Here is a 23,608-nt window from a genome sequence, read left to right as displayed (position 1 = left end):
CTGGTCCACTCCCTTGATTTGAGTTCCAGTTTTCTTCCCATCACTATGGGTTTCCTGTGCATTTTCCTTCATTTTACTTAGTGTAGCCTTCATTTATTCATCTAATTTGTGACCAAATCCAACCAATTCTGTGACCATCCTGATCACCAGTGGTTTGAACTGGTGCATCTGATAGGTTGGCTATCTCTTCATTGCTTAGTTGTATGTTTTCTGGAGCTTTGATCTGTTCTTTCCTTGGGCCATTTTTTTTTGTCTTGACGCACCTGTTATATAGTGAGGGGCAGAGCCTTAGGTGTTCACCAGGGTGGGGCAACCCAGTCACTGGGTTGTGATGCTGTATGTGGGGGTGGAGCTGGAGAGAGAACAATGGCACTTGCTCTGCTCTCTGTAGGATTTCAGCCCCTTCCACCATTTCCCCTAAGCAAACTGGGCCTTTCTGGTGCTGATTCTCAAGTGGGTGGGCTTATGTATGTTCTGGGGTCCTGAGGGTCTCTCCAACAAACTCCTGTGAGATTGGGCCCTCTCCCTTGCCTCAACCGTCACGGGTGTTTTCAATCGGAGTTTTAAGGCTTTATTTCCTTGCACTGGGGCCCTGGGGTGTGCAGTCTGTCTCACTCCCCAATTTCACCTGGTTTATCTGCATGTGAATGTGGGACCTTCCAGTTAGCTAGGCACCTTGCATGTAGTGCCTCACTTCACAATCACTGCCTCGCTGGGTCTGCCCCATTGCCACCCCACGCCCGGAGTCTCCTAGCCTGCAGATAGAGTTTTTAAAAGCTATCTTCCATACTGTGGGAACTAAAGTGAGAGCACAGGTGGAATATTGATCTTTTCCCTTCCTCATCATTTAGCAAGCCTGGATGGGAAGGATGCTGCATAGGAATTAGAACAGTGGTTCAAAGTGGAAAGAAAAGATAGTATTAATTACATGTCTCACAAGCAAGTCATAGCATTTTCTACAGGATTTGGAGATTCTGAGCATCATTACTTCTTTTGAATTTACAACGTGAGTGTGATGTACTCTGTTTAAATACCTCTTTCATATTTTCAATCATTTGCAGGCAGTAGTGTGGGTGTTGCTTTTATCTCCAGGACCTTTTAGTTGCTTTAATCCAGTTATACTAACCTATCTACTTCCTAACAGCTAACCTGTAGCCTACTGTTAAAAATAAATCAATCATCGGCATTTTTAGAAGCACATTACAGCCACAAAATCCTACCAGGATTCATTGATGAAGCAGAGGGAAAACCAGGTCCCACATGAATAAATAATCATGAAGCAGTAAGAGGAGGCTTGACATAGAGAAAGGACCCAATTACTCTCTTGAAAATTCAATAGAAATACTATATTTTCAGTAATTCCTAATTTAACTTTTGGGAAATATAGAATATATTGACTTATTTTGAGTGATGAGAAGTTCCTTCATTGTGTCCTTCAGAGATGTTGGGGTTTAATTAACTCAGAAAATTGTCTAAATTCAAGACAGTGTTCTTCTCTTCTACCTAATCATATTACTTCAAACTTTCACGAGCTAACAATTTTCTGTAATTTTCTACCTGGTGAGGTCATGCCATACCAAGAGTGACAAGAGAATGGAAAAAAGACAGGAATGGTGGAATCAGGGATTATAGGAACTAAAACATAAATGACCAAGAAAATGTGAGATTTGGGCTAACTCCCGACTCTCTCTGGCCAGAAACAGTATAACCCAGTACATATGATGGAGGTTCAAGTTGAATGTATTTGGAAACCAATGATAGAAAGGCCCTAGAATCCTAGAAGATGTGGGCCTTTTGAGATAAGGTAGAGAAATTATACATGTACAAAACCTTAAAGTATGTCTGAAAATGAGGAAAGGTCAAGGTGGAGTCTGCCCAAGGTTTTTGGAGGCGACTTATAATTCCAGCAATAAACACAGAGTGTTAGTGTCATAACACTCTCTGTTATAAAAATGTACATTGCTTTCAGCTATATAGATTAGATGCTTAGTGTTTGATGTGGTATTCCTCTCAGGCCAAGAAAAACAAATGAAGACCATGCGTGAAAATTGTATTCAAAAAAGAAAATATATTCTTAATGAGAACTATAACTCCACTCGGAAAAGGCTTCAAATTTTATTATCACTTTATTCTTCTTGCATTTTCTTACTTGTTTTGTAATGAAAACGTGTCCCAGCTGAGCAAGCTCTGGTGGCTCAGTCCTCTGAGCCCCCCATAATGAATCTGACATTGAACAGGGTTTTCATTAAACCCCTTGACAGCTTCCTGAGCTCCTGATGTTGGCCTCAGAGCATACCTGCTTCCCAGAGTGGGGGAGACTGATAGCTCTGGAGAAAGAAGTCCTCTAGTTTTTCACCTATTCTCTATTCTTGGGGCTGTGATAATCACTTTTTAATTTAATTTAGAGTGTAATTTATGGGGGTTGTTCCACCATAAATTATACTCTAAAAATAAGTGATAAAGTACTACTTCATAGTAATTTGCTTGTTGTCACGTACACAATTTCTTTCTTGCATACAACATGCATAAGGAGACCCTTGTAGAGCCCAGTCAGGAGTGATTACTCCTCTCTGCTCCACTGTACATTTTTGCTTCAGGTTCGCCAGGTTCTAAGTTCTGGAGCAGAAACACATTGCTGTTAACAACATCAAGCCTTCACTGAGTATTTACTCTTTGAACACTATGGTGTCATTTTTACAGTATTATCCCATTAATCCTTAATATATTCTAGGAGGTAGATATATTTTTGGCCATATTCTACCAAAAAGGAAACCAAGGGCAAGGGACTGGATATAACTTGCAAGCAAGTGGCAGACTGAAGATGTGAATGCAGGCATGGCTGACATGTGTGAAGTCCTGACCACTATATAATGTAGCCTCCCTAGACAAATAAATAAATAGTGTCCTGGGTTGCACTGGGGAAGACATTCCTGATTCACTCCAAGCAATTTCATTATCTAGTAAAAGGGTTATATGAGACAAATATGATGCAGTGGTGCAGAGCACATTTAAATCACAATTTAAACTAGAACTGTGGAAATTCAAAGGCCCCATCTGTCTTTGGGGTAAAGTATATAAGTGTCTAATCACTATGTCATATACCTGAAACTAACACAATATTGAATATCAATATAATTGGGAAATTAATAATAATTATTTAAAAAATGAAGACCCCATCTGCAATTTTTTATTATGTGACTTTGACAAATAATATTTAAAAATTAAATTCTGATATTTAAAAAATGCAGCAACAACATGCAATTCCAATTGTAAAAAGTGGGAAAAAACACATAAAAAGCCCAGTATCTCTGGCAAAGGATAAGTGCTTAAAAATGAGTGCTAACACCTAAAACCTATATAATTTTATTAATCAGCGGTATCCCAATAAAATCTGTTAAAAAATTAAAAGAATAAAATGAGCACTACAAAAAATGAACACTAACAATTTTCACAGCCAAGAGTTGCCTAGGAGATGTGATAATTAAATGTAATGGAACATCCTGGGTGTAACCCTGGAACAACAACAAAAAAAAACATATTAGGTAAAAACTAAAAAAAAAAACCCTGGAAGCATGAAATTTGGTTAGTACTACTGCATCAGTAATAAATATATCATACTATATAAGACAACAATAGAGGGAAATGAGTCTGGGTATAAGGGCTCTATCTGTATTATTTTCAAGAATTCTGAAAATCTAACTTTATTCTGAAATAGCTTATTAAAAAGTAATGGTTACTAATTCTAGATTCATACATGAGTTTCTATTATTACTTTAAAGATCAACATATACAACATGCAGGTAGATATCATCGACTATATCTGGAAATTGATCCAATTTTAGAAGAGCAAATGAATGAGAAAAATATATGTTCAATGAAAAGCAACTATAATTTGACCTGGATTTCAGACAAGCTGGAGAAACAGAATCTGTGCCAACATATTGAATCCTACATGCCTTGCAAGAAACTAAAAAAAAATTTAGCATTTTTATCTGCATGTCTTATTTTAAGTGCAGATGGGGCAATTTCCATAAATAAAATACGTTTACCAAAGTCCATTTCAAATAAATATATATGTATATGCACATATATACTTATATATGTCTCTCTATATATGTATATTAATAGCCTGCTTTATTAATCAAAAATAAGTACCTTTATCTTCAAAAGGTCTGTTTTCTTGGCAAAAGAATTATAGAGCATATTTGAGATATGTATACCAACTGTTGAATCAAAATAGATTTTATATTATTCATATTTAATATTTGTCTAAAACCTTTATGAGTATCAAGTAAAATACCATGAAAGAAAAATAATATTTTTTTCTTTTTAACGTATTTTATTGATTATGCCATTACAGTTGTCTCATTCCCCCCTTCATTCCCCTCCACCCTGCACACCCCCTCCTCCACCATCCCCCCTTTAGTTTATGTCCATGTTTCACAAATTCTTTAGATTCTGTATTTCCCATACTATTCTTGCCATCCTGCTGTCTCTTTTCTGCCTACTGTCTATGCTACTTATTCTCTGTACCTTCTCCCCACTTCTCCTCCCACTCCCCTGTTGATAATCCTCCATATGATCTCCATTTCTATGGTTCACTCCTGATTTAGCTGTCCTCTTAGTTTGCTTTTGTTTTAGGTGTGGTTCTTAATAACTGGGAGTTTGCTGCCCTTTCACTGTTCATATTTTTATCTTCTTTTTCTTAGATAAGCCCCTTTAACATTTCATATAATAAGGGCTTAGTGATAATGAACTCCTTGAATTTGGTCTTATCTGAGAAGCACTTTATCTGCCTTTCCATTTTAAATGAAAGCTTTGCTGGATAGAGCAATCTTGGATGTAGGTCTTTGGATTTCATGATTTGGAATATTTCTTTTCAGCCCCTTCTTGAGTGTAAGGTCTCTTGAGAAATCAGCTGACTGTCTGATGGGAACTCCTTTGTAGGTGACTATCCCCTTATCTCTTGTTTCTTCTAGGATTCTCTCCTTCATTTTAATCTCAGATAATATAATTATGATGTGCCTTGGTGTGTTCCTCCTTGGGTCCAACTTCTTCAGGACTGTGCTTCCTGGATTTCCTGGAAGTCTATTTCCTTTGCCAAATTGAGGAAGTTCTTCTTTATCATTTGTTCAAATATGATTTCCACTTCTTGCTCTTCCTCTTCCCCTTCTGGTACCCCTATAATTTGGATGTTGGAATGTTTAAAGATGCCCTGGAGGTTCCCAAGCCTCTCCTCATTTTTTTGAAATCTTGTTTCTTCATTCTTTTCTGTTTGTGTGTTTATTTCTTCCTTCTGGTCCACTCTATTGATTTGAATCCCAGTTTCCTTTCCATCATTATTGGTTTCCTGTGCATTTTCCTTCATTTCAATTAGTTTAGCCTTTATTTGTTCCTCTAATTTGTGACTTAAATCAACCAGTTCTGTGAGCATCCTGATCACCAGTGTTTTGAACTGTGTATCTGATAGGTTGCCTAGCTCTTGTTCTCTTAGAAGTATTGGCTCTGGGGCTTTGAGCTGTTCTTTTTGAGCCATAATGTTTTTGTCTGTTTGCGCCTGTTAGATATGAGGGGTGGAGCCTTAGGTGTTCACCAGGGCAGGGCAACCTAGTTGCTGGGTTGTGACACTGTATGTGGGGGTGGGGTCAGAGAGGGGCAATGGAATTTGTTCTGCTCTCTCTTGGATTTCGGTCCCTTCTGCTGCTTCCTATAAGCAAACTGGGACCCCTGGTGCCAGCTCCTAGGTGTGTGAGCCTGTGCACCTTCCAGGACCCTGTGGGTCTCTTCAACAAACTCTCTGTGAGTCTGGGAGCTTCTACTAGCACCTGGACCCTGAATGTTTTTTCAATTGGTGCTTTTAGGTTTTAATTTCCATCACTGGGGGCCTAGCCTACATGGTCTGTGTCACTGCTCACTCTTTGACCTGGTTTATCTGCATGTGAATATGTGACTGCGGTCAGCCAGCCACCTTGCGCCCTCACTGGGTCTGCCCATTGCCACCCCACACCTGGGATCTGCTAATCACCGTCGGTGAGCCCGGTTGGTCTGGCCACTTTTTCCTGTACAACCTTACTCTGCCAGTCACTGACTGCACCCCTCTTACCAGTCTGGCTGAATGGTTCGTTGTTGTCTGACTTTCATACAGTTCAATTTTTTGTGTTTTGGTTGCATTTTTGTTACTAAAATTTTGTTGTCTTTAAACTGGGTTGTGTAAGAAGGTACAGTGTTTCCACCTATGCTTCCATCTTGGCCAGAAGAGAATACTTTTTTTAAAGAAAAGTCTAGATACTGGTTGATTATGTTTAGTTCTACACCAGTGACTTTTCTGTTCAGAACAGTTAACTCCTAAATCACAGGCATACACCAAACCTTTAATTCTAAGTAATCAAAATGTACAAAGAGAATAGCATTTTTATGATCACAAAGAGAAATGATAACTATGTGCATCAAAGATAAACCACACACACATGCATACAGATGCTATATACACTCACCACAGTCTACAAAAGATTCTAAGTCATTGTAGATGTTTGATGGACCGATTTGCATTAAGATTTCTCTGCCTGCAGCAAAGGCTGAGAACTTAAAGAATGACAAAGTGCTTTCTCTGAGAAGTAACCTTTTAACAGGTGAAAGAAATGGTCTTACTTGCTTTTGAAGTAGAATGCTGCACAGAACATGCCCACGATGATAAGTCCAAAGATGATACATGAAATTGACAGCACCTGCCTTTGATAAACTTCTTCACTCTCTGTGGATATGAAAAACAGAATTAGAATGGATGTTAGCAGGGCACAGAAGAGACAACTTCCATCTTTGTTCTTCTGAGCTGGTAAAAACCTTTCAAAGCAAACTGTCTTGTCATGAATAGGAAAATATGAGAAAGTTAGTAGGACTTGATTTCTTTGCAATGGTCTATAGGAACACTGGTTGCTACTCCCTGAACTGCCTGGCTGAATCAGAACTCATACATATATATCACAATTAGGTTTCTTATTATCAAAAGATATTCCATGACCTTAGGACATACCAGGAACACATATATTTTTGAAATTGAGGTGGGGTTCAAAATAAACTGATATACAAACAAATATGTGTCCACTAGAACTTTCCTGTGCCAGTGATGACTTCCAATTTATTTTATGTGACACTGATACCACTGCATTTTATGATTTGGTCCTTGGCTGTCAGCTTCCAATTTATCCACCAGCTACTATGATTTATATCACTAATAAAAGGGAACACCAGTATATGTGTGAACATTTATTCACCCATTCTGTGACTTCCTCAGTACCAATGATCTGGCACAGTAATCTCAATCTCTATTATCAAGATCACATTTTATAGCTTATTGTTGCATAAAAATAAGAATTCATAAACAAACATTTCACTTTTCAGCTGTTACTATTTTCAGTACTACTTTAGTACTTCAGATCTTTTCTGAAAGGTCTATACCAAGAAAGTTCTTCCATTTCATATAGACCTTTTATCCATAGACTTCAGAACTTTCTGTTATTATCCTCTCCTTGTCTTCATTTCTCTTTTTTATACACCATACAGAATATGATTACTGCCATTTACTCTGTTGTAAATAACCTCATCTACTGCATGTTTTTCTCATTGTCTTTTACTCACTCGGAAAAATAACTGTGTACAATCCAAGAAACTGCTACCCTTCTACCTTGAACAATTCATATTGGAGAGAAAAATTACACAGTTGGGAAAATAAATGCCCATTAAGGTTGACAGTCACATTTCTTAGGTAGATAGACATCCAATAGTGACTAACAATCTCATCAGCCTGCTCCTGCATTTTTCTAAAGTTTATCCATACCTTCTTCACACTATGCAAACATCTCACTTACTCTCTCTCCCACTCTTTCAGATCTTCCATATATGTTCCAAAAAATAAGTCAGTACAGAATGTATCATCTCTCTTTATAACAAAAAATATATAAAATTAATTGCATTTTATTCCTTTTTGATTTCCTCTTATTAACATAGTGCAGTAGTTCTCAAATGTTAGTGTGTGTTGTAGTCACCTCGAGAGCTATTGAAAGGCAGACTGCCACCTTCTTTCTCTCCCAGAGAAACTGATGTAGTAGGTCTGAAGTGGGGAAGAACATTCACATTAAAAAAATCCCAGGTGATTCTTATGTTTCTGGTCTATGAAACATAATTTGAGAAACACTGAATAGACTAAGAATTCTCAAAATAAAGATCTATATAACAGAATAACCTGGGGAGGATTTGTTTTTCTTTGTTAAGGCCAATTATTAATTCATTTTGGATCTTCTAAGTCAAAATGTCTATGCAGAAGAAAATTTCAGGTGTTTCTAATGCACACTGAAGTAAGAGAATGATTCAGTCAGAGAAAATGCTGACTTTTTATAGAAGACTAATTTCTCTGGATATAATTGTCTTCTATTATCTCAGGGTCTTCACAATCACCAAAAATTGAAGAGAAGGAAAAGCATCCCAATTCACTGTTATACTAACATTAGCTTTATAAATGAAAACTAGACAGAGATATAAAAAGAAAATAAATTACAGGCATATATTCCTCATCAACATAGATACAAATATTCTCACAAAAATTTAAGGAAATCAAATCCAGCAAGAAGACCAAGTGTGGTTTTTATAAGGAATGCAAGGTTGATTTAATATTTAGAAATTAGTAAATAAGCCCTGACCAGTGAGGCTTGGTTGGTTGGGCATCATCACACAAAGCTAAAGGTCACTGGTTCAATTCCTGTGCAGGGCATATGCCTGGGTTGCAGTCCCAGTTCCCAGTTGTGGTGACCCTTTGGTTCACAGACCAGAATTCAGTCCACTGAGACACACCAGCCAGGACTGATTCACAATTTTATCAGTCAATAAAATTATTTAATTATTAGAAAAAAATTTAATTAAAGGAAAAATCATTTAAAATCTAACTTTTATTCTTGATTAGAATTCTCAAAAACTGGAAATAGAAGAAAATTCATCATCCTGATAAAGGATATATATATATATATATATATCTGTATATAATTATATATAATATTTTATAATATATATTTAAATATATACATATAAATTATAAAAGACTGACAGCTTTTCCCCTAAGATCAAGAATTAAGCAAAAATACATATTCTCACCACTCCTATTCAACATTGTACTGAAAATTTAGTCAATGCACTAAGCAAAATACAGAAATTCAATCCATTTAGTTTGGAAAAATTATCTTTGTTCTCAGACAACATGATCATCTATGCAGAAAACTGATAAAATCTACAAAGATGGAATAACTAATAAGGAAGCATAGTGAATTTGCAGGTTATAAGGTTTCAGGAGAGATGATACAAAAATTGAATGTATGTCTGCTTAATAAAAATAATGAGAAATTAACATAATATTACTATTTACAATAGCATCAGAAATATAAAACACATAGAGATAAAATTAACAAAACATACGTGAGGCCTGTACAGTGAAAACTATCCAAACATTATTGAGAGAATTTAAAGAAAACCTAAATAAATGAATGTATATACATACATATATACATATATATACATACGTACATATATATATATATGTGTGTGTGTGTATACACACATCTATATCATGTTTATAGGTGGAAAGACTCAATATTATTAAGATGTCAATTTTTCTCAAGGTAATAGATGGATTGATTACAACTCTATTAAAAATCTCAGGAGGAATGTTATTGTTGTTTTTTGTTATAGAAATTGAGGAGAGGGGAGGCAAGATGGCGATGGAGTAGGATGGAGCAGATTCCAGTTCCTTGTACACAAGAGAGAGAATCCTGTACGATTGGTGGAGGAGAAGCCAGGCACCCAGCAGTTGCTCAGCATATATGAAAATAGGAACCAGACATAATCTGATATTTTTAAATTTTATTATTGTTTCATCATTCAATACTTTTGTCCTCTTTTTTTGTATTTTCTGTTTTATTCCTTCTTCCTTTCTTTCCAAACTCATTGTTCTCTCCTCCATTCCCTTGCCTTTTTTTTTCTGTTCTTTTATTTCTTTCCTTGTCTTTTCTTTCTTTTACCCACAAGAGACACAAACAACCTGAAAACACAAAAACACCATAGCTGGACCCATAGAAGAGGCTTCCCAATGGTAGAGTCAGAGAGAAAAATCTCACTTTGCTGTAGGAGAGAAGCTAAAAGTTGATGCATATTTGAGTAGGTGGAAGCAGAGAACGAGAGGATAACCAAAAGAGACTGCACCACTGAATTTCACAGGCATTTCACCACAGAAGCTCACACCATAAACCCAGGGAGTCAGCACAGATCAACCTAAGAAGCTGAGGCTAAGAAGAAGAGTCTCACAAACAATGGGAAGACAAAGAAAAAAATCCCCAAATGAAAGAAAAGGAGGAAACCTCAGAAAAAAAATGTTGGATGAAATAGAGGCAAGTCAACTATCAGACACTGAATTCAAAGCACTGGTTATCAGGAAGTTCAAAGAGCTCACAATGAGCTACCAGAAACTACAGGGGAGCTACAATGATCTCACCACGAACTACATCAACATAAAAAAGGAAATGGAAACTATTAACAAGGGACAAGAGGAAATGAAGAATACAATTTCTGAACTGAAAAACACAGTAGAAAGTATTAAAAGTAGAGTCGATGAGACAGAGGATCGGATTAGTGAGTTGGAGGACAAAGTAGAAAGCATCTCCCAGAAAGAGCAGGAAAAGGAAAAGAGACTCAGAAAGAATGAAGAGGGATTAAGAGAAATGCAAGACAATATGAAACATAATAATATCCAAAAATAGAAATACCAGAAGGATAAGAAGAAGGAGGGATAGAAAACCTATTTGAAAGAGTAATGAGAGAAAATTTCCCTAATTTGATGAGAGAAAAAGTCACACAAATCCAGGAATTACACAAAGTCCCAATCGAGAGAAATGTAAGGAGGCCCACTTCAAGACACATCATCATCAAAATGGCAAAATTCCAAGACAAAGAGAGAATCTTAAAGGCAGCAAGGGAGAAAAAAGAAGTAACATACAAGGGAGCCCCAATAAGGTTAGCTACTGACTTCTCAATGGAAACACTCCAAGAAAGAAGAGAATGGCAAGAAATATTCCAAGTACTGAGAATCAAAGGCCTACAACCAAGGCTACTTTACCCAGCAAGGCTCTCAATCAAGATAGAAGGCCAAATAAAGAGCTTCCAAGACAAAAGAAGTCAAAAAGAATATGCTTCCACTAAACCAGCCCTACAAGAAATACTAAAAGGACTGCTTTAAGGAAAGGAAGGAAAAGAGAGAGGCAGAGAGGAACATAGGTACTAAAATGGCAATGAATAAGTACCTATCAATAATAACCTTAAAGGTAAATGTATTAAATTCTTCAATCAAAAGACACAGAATAGCTGAATGGGTAAGAAAGCATGACCCACAAATATGCAGCCTACAAGAGACCTACCTCAGGACAAAAGACCATCACAGACTAAAAGTGAAGGGCTGGAAACAAGTTTTCCAAGCAAACAGACAGGAAAAAAAAGCTGGGGTAGCAATTCTCATATCAGACAACATAGACTTCAAAAACAAAAAAAAGTGACCCAGAAGGTCACTTCATAATACTCAAGGGAAGAATCCACCAAGAAGACATTGACATCGTAAATATATATGCACCCAACATAGGAGCACCTAAATATATCAAAAAAATCTTAGAGGATTTCAAGAAAGATATTGACAGCAACAAAATTATAGTAGGGGATTTTAACGCCCCACTATCAAAAATGGACAGATCTTCCAAACAAAAGATCAACAAAGATATTGAGGCATTAATCCACACCCTAGATGAAATGGACTTAACTAATATATATATACAGAGAGCCCTTCATCCCAAAGAAGCTAAATGCACATGGAACGTTCTCAAAGATACACTACATGATAGGACACAAAATGAGCCTCAAAAAATTCAAGAAAATTGAAATCATACCAAGCATTTTCTCTGACGACAAGAGACTGAAATTGGAAACCAACCCCAAAGGAAAAACCCCAAACTCCCAAAAACATGGAGACTGAATGGTATGCTATTAAACAACAAATGGGTCAAGAATAAAATTAGTGAATAAATCAAAAAGTTTCTGGAAACAAAAGAAAATGAACTCAAAACAACCCAAAACTTATGGGACACAGCGAAGGCAGTCCTGAGAGGGAAGTTTATAGCAATACAGGCCTACCTAAAGAAAATAGAAATATTTCAAACAAACAACCTTACCCTGCAAATGCAAGAACTCGGGGAACAACAACAAAAACAGCCCAGAGCAAGTAGAAGGAAGGAAATAACCAAGATCAGAGCAGAACTAAATAACATAGAGACTAAAAGCACAATTTTAAGGATCAATGAATCCAGGAAATGGTTCTTTGAGAAGATAAACAGGATTGTAAGAAATTACTATGAAGAAATGTATGCCAAGAAATTTGAAAACCTAGGTGAAATAAACAAATTTCTGGAAAAATATAATCTTCCAAAACTCAATGAAAAAGAAGCAGAAAATCTGAATAGACCAATAACAGCAAAAGAAATTGAAGCAGTAATCAAAAAGCTCCCATCACACAAAAACCCTGGACCAGATGGTTTCACAGGAGAATTCTACAAAGCATTTAAGGAAGAGCTAACCCCTATTCTCCACAGACTATTCCAAAAAATCCAAAAGAATGGAAAATTCTCAAACTCTTTTTATGAAGCCAGCATCATCCTAATTCCAAAACCAGATAAGGACACAACAAAGAAACAAAACTTCAGGCCAATATCGCTAATGAACATAGACACTAAAATCCTCAACAAAATATTGGCAAATCGCATCCAACAATATATCAAAAAGATTATACACCATGACCAAGTGGGATTCATCCCAGGAATGCAAGGATAGTTCAATATTCACAAATCAGTAAATGTAATACATCACATAAACAAAAACAAAGACAAAAACCACATGATCATATCAATAGACGCAGAAAAAGTTTTTGATAAGGTACAACACCCATTTATGATAAAAAACACTAAGCAAAGTGGGAATAGAGGGAGCATTCCTCAATATAATAAAGGCCACATACCAGAGACTTACATCCAACATCATACTCAAAGGGCAAAAACTAAAAGCTTTTACATTAAGATCAGGAACAAGACAAGGATGTCCACTTTCACCACTTCTATTCAATATAGTACTGCAAGTTTTAGTCACAGCTATCAGACAAGAAAAGGACATAAAAGGCATCCAAATTGGAAAGGAGGAAACAAAACTGTCATTGTTTGTAGATGACATAATAGTGTACGTGGAAAATCCTATAGACTCGTCTCAAAAACTGCTTGAACTAATAAATGAATTTGGTAAAACAGCGGGTTACAAAGTCAATGTCCAGAAATCAAAGGCATTTTTGTATACTAACAATGAATCAGCAGAAGCAGAAATCAAGGAAAAAATCCCATTCCATATAGCAAAAACAAAAATAAAATATCTGTGAATAAATCTAACCAAGGAGGTAAAAGACCTGTATGCAGAACACTACACAGCACTGAAGAAAGAAATCAGGGAAGACACAAACAAATGGAAACATATACCGCGTTCGTGGATTGGAAGAATTAACATCATCGAGCTGTGCATACTGCCCAAAGCAATTTAGAGATTCAATGCAATACCTTTTAAAGTACCAATGACATATTTCACAGACATAGAACAAACACTTCAAAAATTTATATGGAACCATAAATGAGCCCAAATAGCAGCTGCTATTTTGAGAAAGAAGAACAAAGTCAAAGGGATCACAATACCTGATACCAAACTGTATTACAAGGCCACTGTAATCAAAACAGCCTGGTATTGGCATAAAAACAGGCACATAGACCAATGGAACAGAACAGAGAGCCCAGATATAAACCCAACTGTCTACAGCCAATTACTATTTGACAAAGGGGGCAGTAACATAAAATGGACTAAAAATAGCCTCTTCAACAAATGGTGTTGGGAGAACTGGACAGCTACGTGCAAAAAAAAAAAGAAACTTGAGCACTGACTTACACCATACACCAAAATAAATTCAAGGTGGATAAAAGACTTAAATATAAGCCATGAAACCATTAAAATCCTAGAGGAGAACATTGGCAAGAAAATCTCAGCTATTTCATGCAGCACCTTTTTTACTGATATGTCACCTAGAGCAAGGGACAAAAAGGAAAGAATAAACAAATGGGATCTCATCAAAATTAAAAGCTTCTGCAAGGCTAGAGAAAATAGTATTAAAGTGATAAGACAACCAACTGCATGAGAAAACACAATTGCCAATGATACCTCAGACAAGGGTTTAATCTCCAAAATATATAAAGAACTTACACAACTCCACTCTAAGAAACAAATAACCCAATTAAAAAATGGGAAAAGGACTTGAACAGACACTTCTCCAAGGAGGACATACAGAGGATCCAGAGACACATGATGAGATGCTCAATATTGTTAGCTATCAGAGAGATGCAAATTAAAACCACAATGAGATACCACTTTATACCAGTCAGAATGGCTACCATAAACAAAGCAACGAACAACAAATGTTGGAGAGGTTGTGTAGAAAAGGGGTTTCTAGGTCACTGTTTGTGGGAATGCAGACTGGTACAACCATTATGGAAAACAGTACGGAATTTTCTAAGAAAACTAAAAATGGACCTGCCTAATGACCCAGCAATTCCATTGCTGGGACTATATCTTAAGAACCCTAAAATACCAACCCAAAAGAACCTATGCACCCCAGTGTTCATAGCAGCACAATTTATGATAGCCAAGAGTTGGAAGCAACCTAGGTGCCCGTCAGTAAATGAATGGATCAAAATATTATGGTACATATACACAATGGAATTCTATGCAGCAGAAAGAAAGAAGGAGCTCCTACCCTTTGCAACAGCTTGGATGGAACTGGAAAGCATTATGCTAAGTGAAATAAGCCAGGTGGTAAAAGACAAATACCATATGATCTCACCTTTAACAGGAAGCTAAACAACAAAACAAGCAAGCAAGCAAAACAAAAACAATTACACTGAAATAGAGAACAGGGGGACAGTGACCAGAGGGGAGAGGGGAGGGAATTTCAGGGGAAAAAGGGGAAGGATTTACAGGAACTCGTATAAAGGACACATGGATAACAACTAAGGGAGGTGGGCTGTGATGGGAGTAAAAGATAGAATACTGTAATTGAGAAATAGTTAAATGAAAAAAATTAAAAAAGAAAAAAAAGAAATTTACAAGCTGATTCTAACTAGTATGTAGAAATACAAAAGATCTAGAGTAACCAAAACAATGTTTTGATAGCTAATAAGTCAAATTGAAGTACTTAAATTACTTTGTCCCAAGACTTATTATAAAACTACAGTAACCAAGGCAATATCATATTGGGCTACTTATAAACAGGTACATCAATGGAACAAAAAAGGGAGTCCAGAATTATATGCAAAAATATGTGGCTAATTGATTTGTGTGAAGGTGCCAAGATAATTCAAAGGGAAGAGAATCTTTTCAAAAAAATGGCATTATAATGATAGTACTGCCATATCCACAAAAATTAACCTAGACCTTAGACCTTAATGTAAAATTTTACACTCTAAAACTGTTAGAAGAAAATATGGGAGAAAATCTTAATAACCATGGGTTTGGCAAAGATTTCCTAATTGCAACATAACAGATACAAAGTGCAAGAATTTTTAAATCAATAAAATAGATTTCATCAAACTTAATAATGTTTGCTCTTCAAAGTACAGACTTATACTACATATTGAACAATACGGACTATTTGATAGAAATATATATTCAGTGACATGGACTTGTACATACAACATATGTGGTGTACCTCTTGCTAGTCAATAAGAAGACAAATAACCCTATTTTGAAACTGACCAAAGATTTGAATGAACATTTCTCTAAAGATGTATAGATGACAAGTATATACATTAAAAGATGCTGAATGTCATTAGTCATGATGGAATTGGAAATTAATCTGCAATGGGATATATGACATTTCTACTAGAATAATTAAAATTAAAAAAAAACTCACCAAGGATATAAAACAACTTTTAATTTTCATGTATTTCTGGATGAAATGTAAAGTGGTATAATCAGTTAAGAAATAACTTTATGAAAGTTGAACATATGTCTACCTTATGATGCAGCCATTCCATTTCTAGGTATTTACCCAAGACTAATGACAGCAAATGTTCATTATGTACATAAAATTTCATGGCAGCTTTATTATTTTTTTAAAGATTTTATTTATTTATCTTTAGAGAGGAAGGGAAGGAGAGAAGGAGAGAAATATCAATGTATGGTTGCCTCTCGTGAGTCCCCTGCTGGGAACTGGCCTGCAACCCAGGCATGTGCCCTAATTGGGAATCGAACCTCGATTGTGTGGTTTGCAGTCCCAAGCTCAATCCACTGAGCTACACCAGCCAGGGCTCATGGCAGCTTTATTTTTAATAGTAAAAATACGTGAATAATTCAAATGCCAACTAACAGGTGAGTGGATAAGCAACATGTAATATAATCATACAATGGGACATTATTCAGAAATAAAAATGAATGAGCTCTTTATAAGCAAGAATACACATGAAGCTTAGAATAATTAAATGTGTACCTGTTGCATTATCCTAATTCTATAAAATTCTGGAAAATGGAAATAAATGCATAGTATATAGAAAGCATGTAAGTAGATATCTGGGGTCAGGAACAGAGGGCCTTTGGTGGAGGAAAGACACCTCAGAATAACATGAAAAAACTTCGGAGAGTTATATGTATATTCATTGTCTCAAATATGATAATATTTTAATGAATGAACATTTATATTAAAATATATCAAATGATAAATTTTAGTTGTTTTATTTTATGTCAGTTATAGTTGCAACAGTATTAATCCTGGGGCAAAGAATACAGGAACTACATAAAGGATATATATGATACAAAAGATACATGCCTGATGCAACACCATCCACCCATACTAACTCCTCTCCTTTTCTTCTAGCATGTCTAAGATTTACTTATAGAGCCTTGATACATGCTTTTCTTTATCCTTTTCTGAAATATTATCCATATTTGTTTTTTAAGTGCCTACTCACCTTTTGACTTAAAATTAAATGTCACTGACTCAAAAAATCGTGCACTGCACTGCAAGCATCACTGGTGCAGGAGACCATGATTTTGTTGATTTATTCATTTAACTCACCACTGTTTCTCTGGTGCCAAGTGCAGTTCTTCCCACATAGTTAACACCCTAAATCTTGTTACTTAGTGAATAAATAGATATTTCAGGATTTATAGGAATTTTCTGCTGCTGTTCATGAAATATCCACTCATGCTTAAGAGCACCCAGGGATGCTCTTAAGATTTAATGTTTCCTTTGTTCACACTATGCTCTCTCAGGCTTCACACAAATCCTCCTTCCCCAAGTTGACCAATGGCAACTGACTCCACCCATTTTTAACTCTAGGCTTGACTCTTCTCATTGGGGCTTTCACATTCAAACATGCCTCCTCACTGTGCCTCTGTCACAAGTCCTTTGCAGAGGTTGAAGTGCCATAAGGATACTGATGAAGGTATTTGTTCCCAGGCATCAGAAGAAACTTTAGTTTTGGTCTATGGATAGATAAATACTCTCGTTGTTCATCTTCTTTGCCTTACCATCTGATTGCCAGGCCCTGGTTTTCTGGGTGATTTTTAGGCTGCCTAGTCAGGGTCCAGGAAGACACTCTGCATGGTTGTGTTTATGTATGGTTCTTAACACACTCCACACCTGCAATGGTCAACTGTTTAGTTCTATGTCTTGGCCTAGCTTCACTGAGTGTTGATACCAACCCAAAGCCAGAAAACCAGGCTGAGAGTTGGCTCATGGCACAGAATTCCCAATATCAGGACTTGCTGGGGGACTTTTGTAATGCCCCAGAAACTTCCTGGGCAAGCTAATGTGAATGAGTCCATGATTTGTGATATTTCTCGACTAGCAAAGTCAATCACCATACTCTACCTTTAATTAGGTAAATGAGTATTAAACACAAATGACCTGGATTAAAATCTATGTGTACAAAACCTGATTTCTAGGACTTCCTTCCTTCCTTCCTTCCTTCCTTCCTTCCTTCCTTCCTTCCTTCCTTCCTTCCTTCCTTCCTTCCTTCCTTCCTTCCTTCTCTCTTTCTCTTTCTTTCTCTCCTTTTTCTTTCTCTTTCTTTCTTTCTTTCTTTCTTTCTTTCTTTCTTTCTTTCTTTCTTTCTTTCTTTCTTTCTTTTTTTTTCTTTCTTTCTTTCTTTCTTTCTTTCTTTCTTTCTTTCTTTCTTTCTTTCTTTCTTTCTCTCTCTCTCTCTCTCTCTTTCTTTCTTTCTGAGCATGCACTATCTTTAAATAGGACTACATATCGCTCAGTCCTTTTTCCTACAGAAGTGTGTTGGGAAACAAAGTTTTAGAACTGTCCCTTCTTGTCTTTCTTCTTAGGTTTTATTCCCACTTTTGGTGTCTTTATTCAGACTGAAATATCAGAAAACAGAAAGTAAGCCTAAGAAAAATGTTGCATCATCCAGTTATCTGAGTAAATGGAGACTGACATTTCACATTTGGAAGATTTAAATTAAAGGGATTAAAAATGTGTCATTGAGATCCTGCTTGGACACATTGCTATCTTAAAGGATGCCATCCTTTCTATCCCCACATTTGTAAGCTCATTAAATTTTCAAGTTGAACTTGAAGTAAAATAAGTATTGGTATCAACTATAAAGAATTGCATTTCACTTCATTGCTGTAAGTTGATGACTGCAGTGGAAGAAGCATGGCTTGCTTATGATTATCTACCCCCTGACCTGTCCCAACAAAAATAATTATGAAATAATGGATAATAATAGTCAATAAAACAAAAAATAAGATTGTATTCACTAAACTATATATTTGTAAAATCTAGGTGGGGTTTTTATTCTTATTGGAACTACTCAAACATAGTCTGGGGAAATGCACAAAATCAATTCTGAGTTTAAATCAAGAGTAAAAATAAAACTCGAAAGACTGAGTGAGTTTGCAGACCAAAGTGGAGTCACAGTGATGGTACTATCAATGTCTTTGATTCACAGTGTTACACAAGAGCTAGCATGGGGAGGTGCAAGAAACAAAGGGTTGAGTCAGGCAACTGTGGATTTGACTTTCATTTTAGCTACTTTTAATCGAGCAACCATTAAAGATAAAGATATTACTTTATCTTTATGAACTTCAATTCCCTATCAGGATATATCAGTGGTATGAAATGCCAACTGTAATAAATGTTTAACAAGAAGGTATACAATGTTACAAAAGCATATGATCAATTAACCTATTCATAGAGATGAGAGATCAGAGATCTGAAGTATAAGATTATAAGTCAACTAAACAAGAGAAATGGGGATTAGGAAAGGGGTACTGAAAGAAAAAACAGCCTGTGCCAAGGCCCTGGGGTAAGAGAGAAAAATGACATGTTTTGGAATCTGGAAGTTTTCACCTATTCCCAGTGTCTTTGCATGAGCCTTGTTTTCCTGCTCAGCAGCCTAGCAGCGCATCAGAGGCAATGGGGACTTGCTATGCAATGAACATGATATTACAACAGCAGAAAGACACCAAAGTATTTAAAAGGAGAGGAGCATAGTGTGATATACTCACATTTCTTTTTTCTGCATGGTGGAAAAAAGATTAGAAGGTATACATAAATGCAGGGTTTTATTAGGAGTTATTCTATATATCCACTTGGGTCAAACAGGAGGGATGTTTGTACAATAGTAGTTACAACCATGGTGGAGATTAAAATAAACAGAAATGGAAAAACAGGTTGAAAATACGTAAGGGACTAGATGGTGATACTGTTAACTAAGAGCATATTGGAGGAGGATCAGACTTGGAGGAAAAAAGTAACAAAGCTCAGTTTTATATTCAGTGAGTATTAAGGGCCTAGAAGATAACCAAGTGAAGATGTCAGGTAGAAATTTAAATATGTAAATCTAGGCTAAGAGGTAGTGACAAGGTTCTGGATATAAATATTAACTGGAGATTTTATATATATACCAAAACTAGTGTGTTTATAAGATAGTCCCAAGAAAAACTATAGAGAAATAATAGAATGACTAAATTAGAACCTTGGGGAATTCCAAAATTTCAGGAGAGTGTACAGAAAAAAACTGGAGGGGAGATGAAAAAGACTAGCCAAGCAAGCAAGAAAAAAAGTTAAAACCCAAAACTTGATAACATCATGAATCAACACATAGTTTTTCTAGAAGGATATGTTATTGGATACTTTTACTAGGCCAATTGAAATACAGCCCATTAATTTAGTGACAGAGGTCACTGGGGTCTTTGATGAAATCATGAAGGTAGCCCTGTAACTCTCTAGATCCTCTGTCATGTGCTGCAAGGCAAATGTACTTTCTCCAAACCTACCCTGTTTCTACCACTTTGGCATAAATGTAGAGTCTAGAATTCCGGCCTAACTGCAGAAGGCAGTGAACATCCTACTTGTAACTTGAAGTTACAATTAACTTCATTGTACAGACATGGTGAGGACTGAATGAGCTAAAATGTGCAGTGTTGTAGCTCCTAACTCTGAGTTGTCATTAACTATTAGGCTGAATCATGTAAAATTGCCATTTGGGGGAGGTGGGCAGTAAATTGTTAAACACTGTCAATTTAATTTGATTAAAGCTAATATATGATAATTGTTATTTTATGGAATATTAATATCCTTGCATTTCTTTTTTGAAATTTTATTTATTTTTTAGAGAGAGGGGAAAGGAGGGAGAAAGAGAGGAAAAGAAACATCAATGTGTGTTTGCCTCTGATGTTCCCCCTACTGGGGACCTGGCCCCCAACCCAGGCATGTGCCTAACTGGGAATAGAACCAGAGACCCTTTGGTTTGCAGTCTGGCACTCGGTCCACTGAGCCACACCAGCCAGGGCTGCATTTCACTTTTAAAAGCCCAGATTATAAAGTCATTTTTGAGGGCAAAACTAATCTTTGTTTATATAGAAATTGGTAAAGGATGTTTTTATTATCTCCAGTTCCCAATTCTGATCTTCTGTTTTTTCCTTCTCTGTAACATATATGTTATAAAGGCAGAAACTAGAGAAGGTGATGTTACAGTAAAATTTTGGAAACTGACAAATGACCAGTGGAAAAAAATCTTTTTGGCACAGCCTGGCCTATATTTAAGAAGAGACCAGCCCTGGCTGGCGTAGCTCAGTGGATTGAGCGCGGGCCTGTGAACCAGAGTATCGCAGTTCGATTCCCAGTCAGGGCACATGCGTGGGTTGCAGGCCAGTTCCTGGCAGGGGATGCATGAGAGGCAACCACACATTGATGTTTCTCTCCCACTCTTTCTCCTTCCCTTCCCCTCTCTCGAAAAATAAATAAAGAAAATATTTTTTTAAAAAAAGAAGAGACCAGTGATGCCCTTAACTGTCCTGTGTTGCCCACCTCACTCAGGAAGCATTATGCTTGGTTGGTGGGTACACCTGGGTTTAAACACCCACTACAACTTCTCTTATACTCTCTCATCCATGGTCTTTGTTAATAAAATGGGGGAATACTACATACTTCACCTATTTGTTAAGACATTCAATATGAGAACATAAATAATGTGTCTAGAACAATAGATGGCATACAATTGATACACAAAATGCCAGTTTATTCCATCTCCCCTTTTTCTCTTGGAGCTAGTATCCAAGTGAAAACAGAAACAAAACAAAACCACAACACCACCAAAGAAGCAGGACTTTAAGATATACTACTTGTCTTGTGCAGAACTAGCTTTACCTCCAGGCAGTCAGTGACTTGCTATGCTGGGCCCCACTGTCTGTTCATTGAGACCTGCATTGAAGACATTTACTTTTATTTCATTTTCTTTATTCATAGTTCCTTTTACTTTTGGTAACTGTATTTTCAACAAGTCATTCAGAATTTGCTAAGATATTTTGAAGGATGTAAAGCAAATGATCCTCACTGGGGCATGGGCATCTATCACACTCTCCCTTACATATATCCTTTGAGAATAAAAGTATGCTCTTGGTTGCCAGAGACACAGAATTCTTGCAAAACATGCGGGCTTCAAAAGTGCATGCTGAACCAGAGATCTTACAGTTTAGGTCCCGTTGTGCAAAGCTGCCAGACAAGAATGCTTTTGGAAAACACAAGTCTTTAGAATTTTAGAAGTCTCTCTACAAAAAACACACCAAGCAATACCAGATAGAAAAATAAAATACCACAAGAAAATTGTAGTTGCTATTTTATTATACTATTTTCCTGTGCAGTTTCCAAAATTAAGAATAGAGGTGTGGGTGACTGTGATGAACTGTGTGTCCCTATAAACTTCAGCAAGAGGAAATATTTTAAAAGGTAGCTTCATGTCCCCTCCAACTCTGAGGCCCTAGGAGACCATTTCTTCTTGGGGAACTTTTCTTTGTACTACCAGTTTTAATAATTCAGACCATAAGACATGAAACTCAAACATAATTTTTTAAAGTGTGCTGGCATCTAAGTAATGTCAGTATTAAATATAAATGCACACATGCATACACATCTTACATCATATATAAGAACAAAGCTTTTTCACCTAGACCACCTCATATCAACATTTGCATACAAGATCCTATGTGGGGCAACCACTAGGTATCAAATGAAAACATGATTACTCATGAGATAGTTTATGCTAGAGTTAACTTAACAAAACCACTGGACTTTTTTATCCAAGTTTTCATCATCAGAGACTCTGCAGTTAAAAGTCTATATTAAGAGGGAAAAGTCATCATAATGCCACAAAATTAACTAATGAACTCACTATTTCCGAAATAGTGAGTTCATGTCCTAACTTCCTAACTACCTATTTGTGAAATAGGGAGTTCATTTCCTTCACTTCCTAACTCCCTAACTCTAGTATTCATTTCTATTCATTACATCAACCCCTTAATCTGGGTAGGTCAATCTTTTCTTTATTGAAGCCCTATTGCTTTTTCTTTTTCATTTTAACTGGATTAAGTCTAAGTGGATTTATTCCAGCATTTATTAGTCATGGAACAATAAGTCCTCCTAAATTTTGTTCTTGAAAATCAACAAATGCTGGGAATAGATTAAAATATTAAGATCTTACAAGGAACACCAAACTAATTTTGATTAGGAAAGAAAATGAAAGGAAAAAGAACAGACTGTTGGAAATCGGAATTGGTACATTTTTCCACTTTTTTCTTTTAAAAAATTTAATCTATATTGTATTTTTTCCATTAGTATTTAGTCCCCTTATTCCCCCACCTCCCCAGCAATCACCATATTGTTGTCCATATCCATGAGTCTTTTTCCCTTTTTGCTTAATCCCTTGACCCCTAACCCCTCACAACAAGCTATCATGTACTATATTTTTTAAAGATCTTATTTATTAATTTTTTAGATGGAAGGGAGGAGAGGCAGAAAGAGAGGAAGAAAAACATTAGTGTATGGTTTTTCTTATGTTCCCCCTCCTAGGGACCTGGCCCACAACCCAGGAATGTGCCCTCACTGGGAATTCAATCGGTAACCCTTTGGTTTGCAGTCTGGCACTCAATCCACTGAGCCACA

At 36.4% G+C, this 23,608-nt stretch overlaps 1 protein-coding gene across 4 annotated transcripts in view; it reads right to left on the bottom strand.

Annotated features, from left to right (window-relative positions):
- NRG3 (neuregulin 3) overlaps positions 1-23,608 on the bottom strand; it is a 1,193,746-nt gene that overhangs the window by 39,744 nt on the left and 1,130,394 nt on the right. For all 4 annotated transcript variants that reach the window (XM_053663970.1, XM_053663971.1, XM_053663973.1 and 1 more), the window contains exon 5: positions 6,649-6,751. In XM_053663970.1, coding sequence (XP_053519945.1) covers positions 6,649-6,751 — 103 coding nt within the window. The remainder of the gene's footprint in view (positions 1-6,648; positions 6,752-23,608) is intronic.

Source organism: Artibeus jamaicensis, unplaced genomic scaffold, assembly GCF_021234435.1.
Source record: "Artibeus jamaicensis isolate MK-2021 breed Jamaican fruit bat unplaced genomic scaffold, CSHL_Jam_final contig_332, whole genome shotgun sequence".
Lineage (NCBI taxonomy): Eukaryota > Metazoa > Chordata > Mammalia > Chiroptera > Phyllostomidae > Artibeus > Artibeus jamaicensis.
The sequence above is the reverse complement of the archived record's forward strand: the minus strand, read 5'-3'. Positions and strand labels throughout refer to the sequence as shown.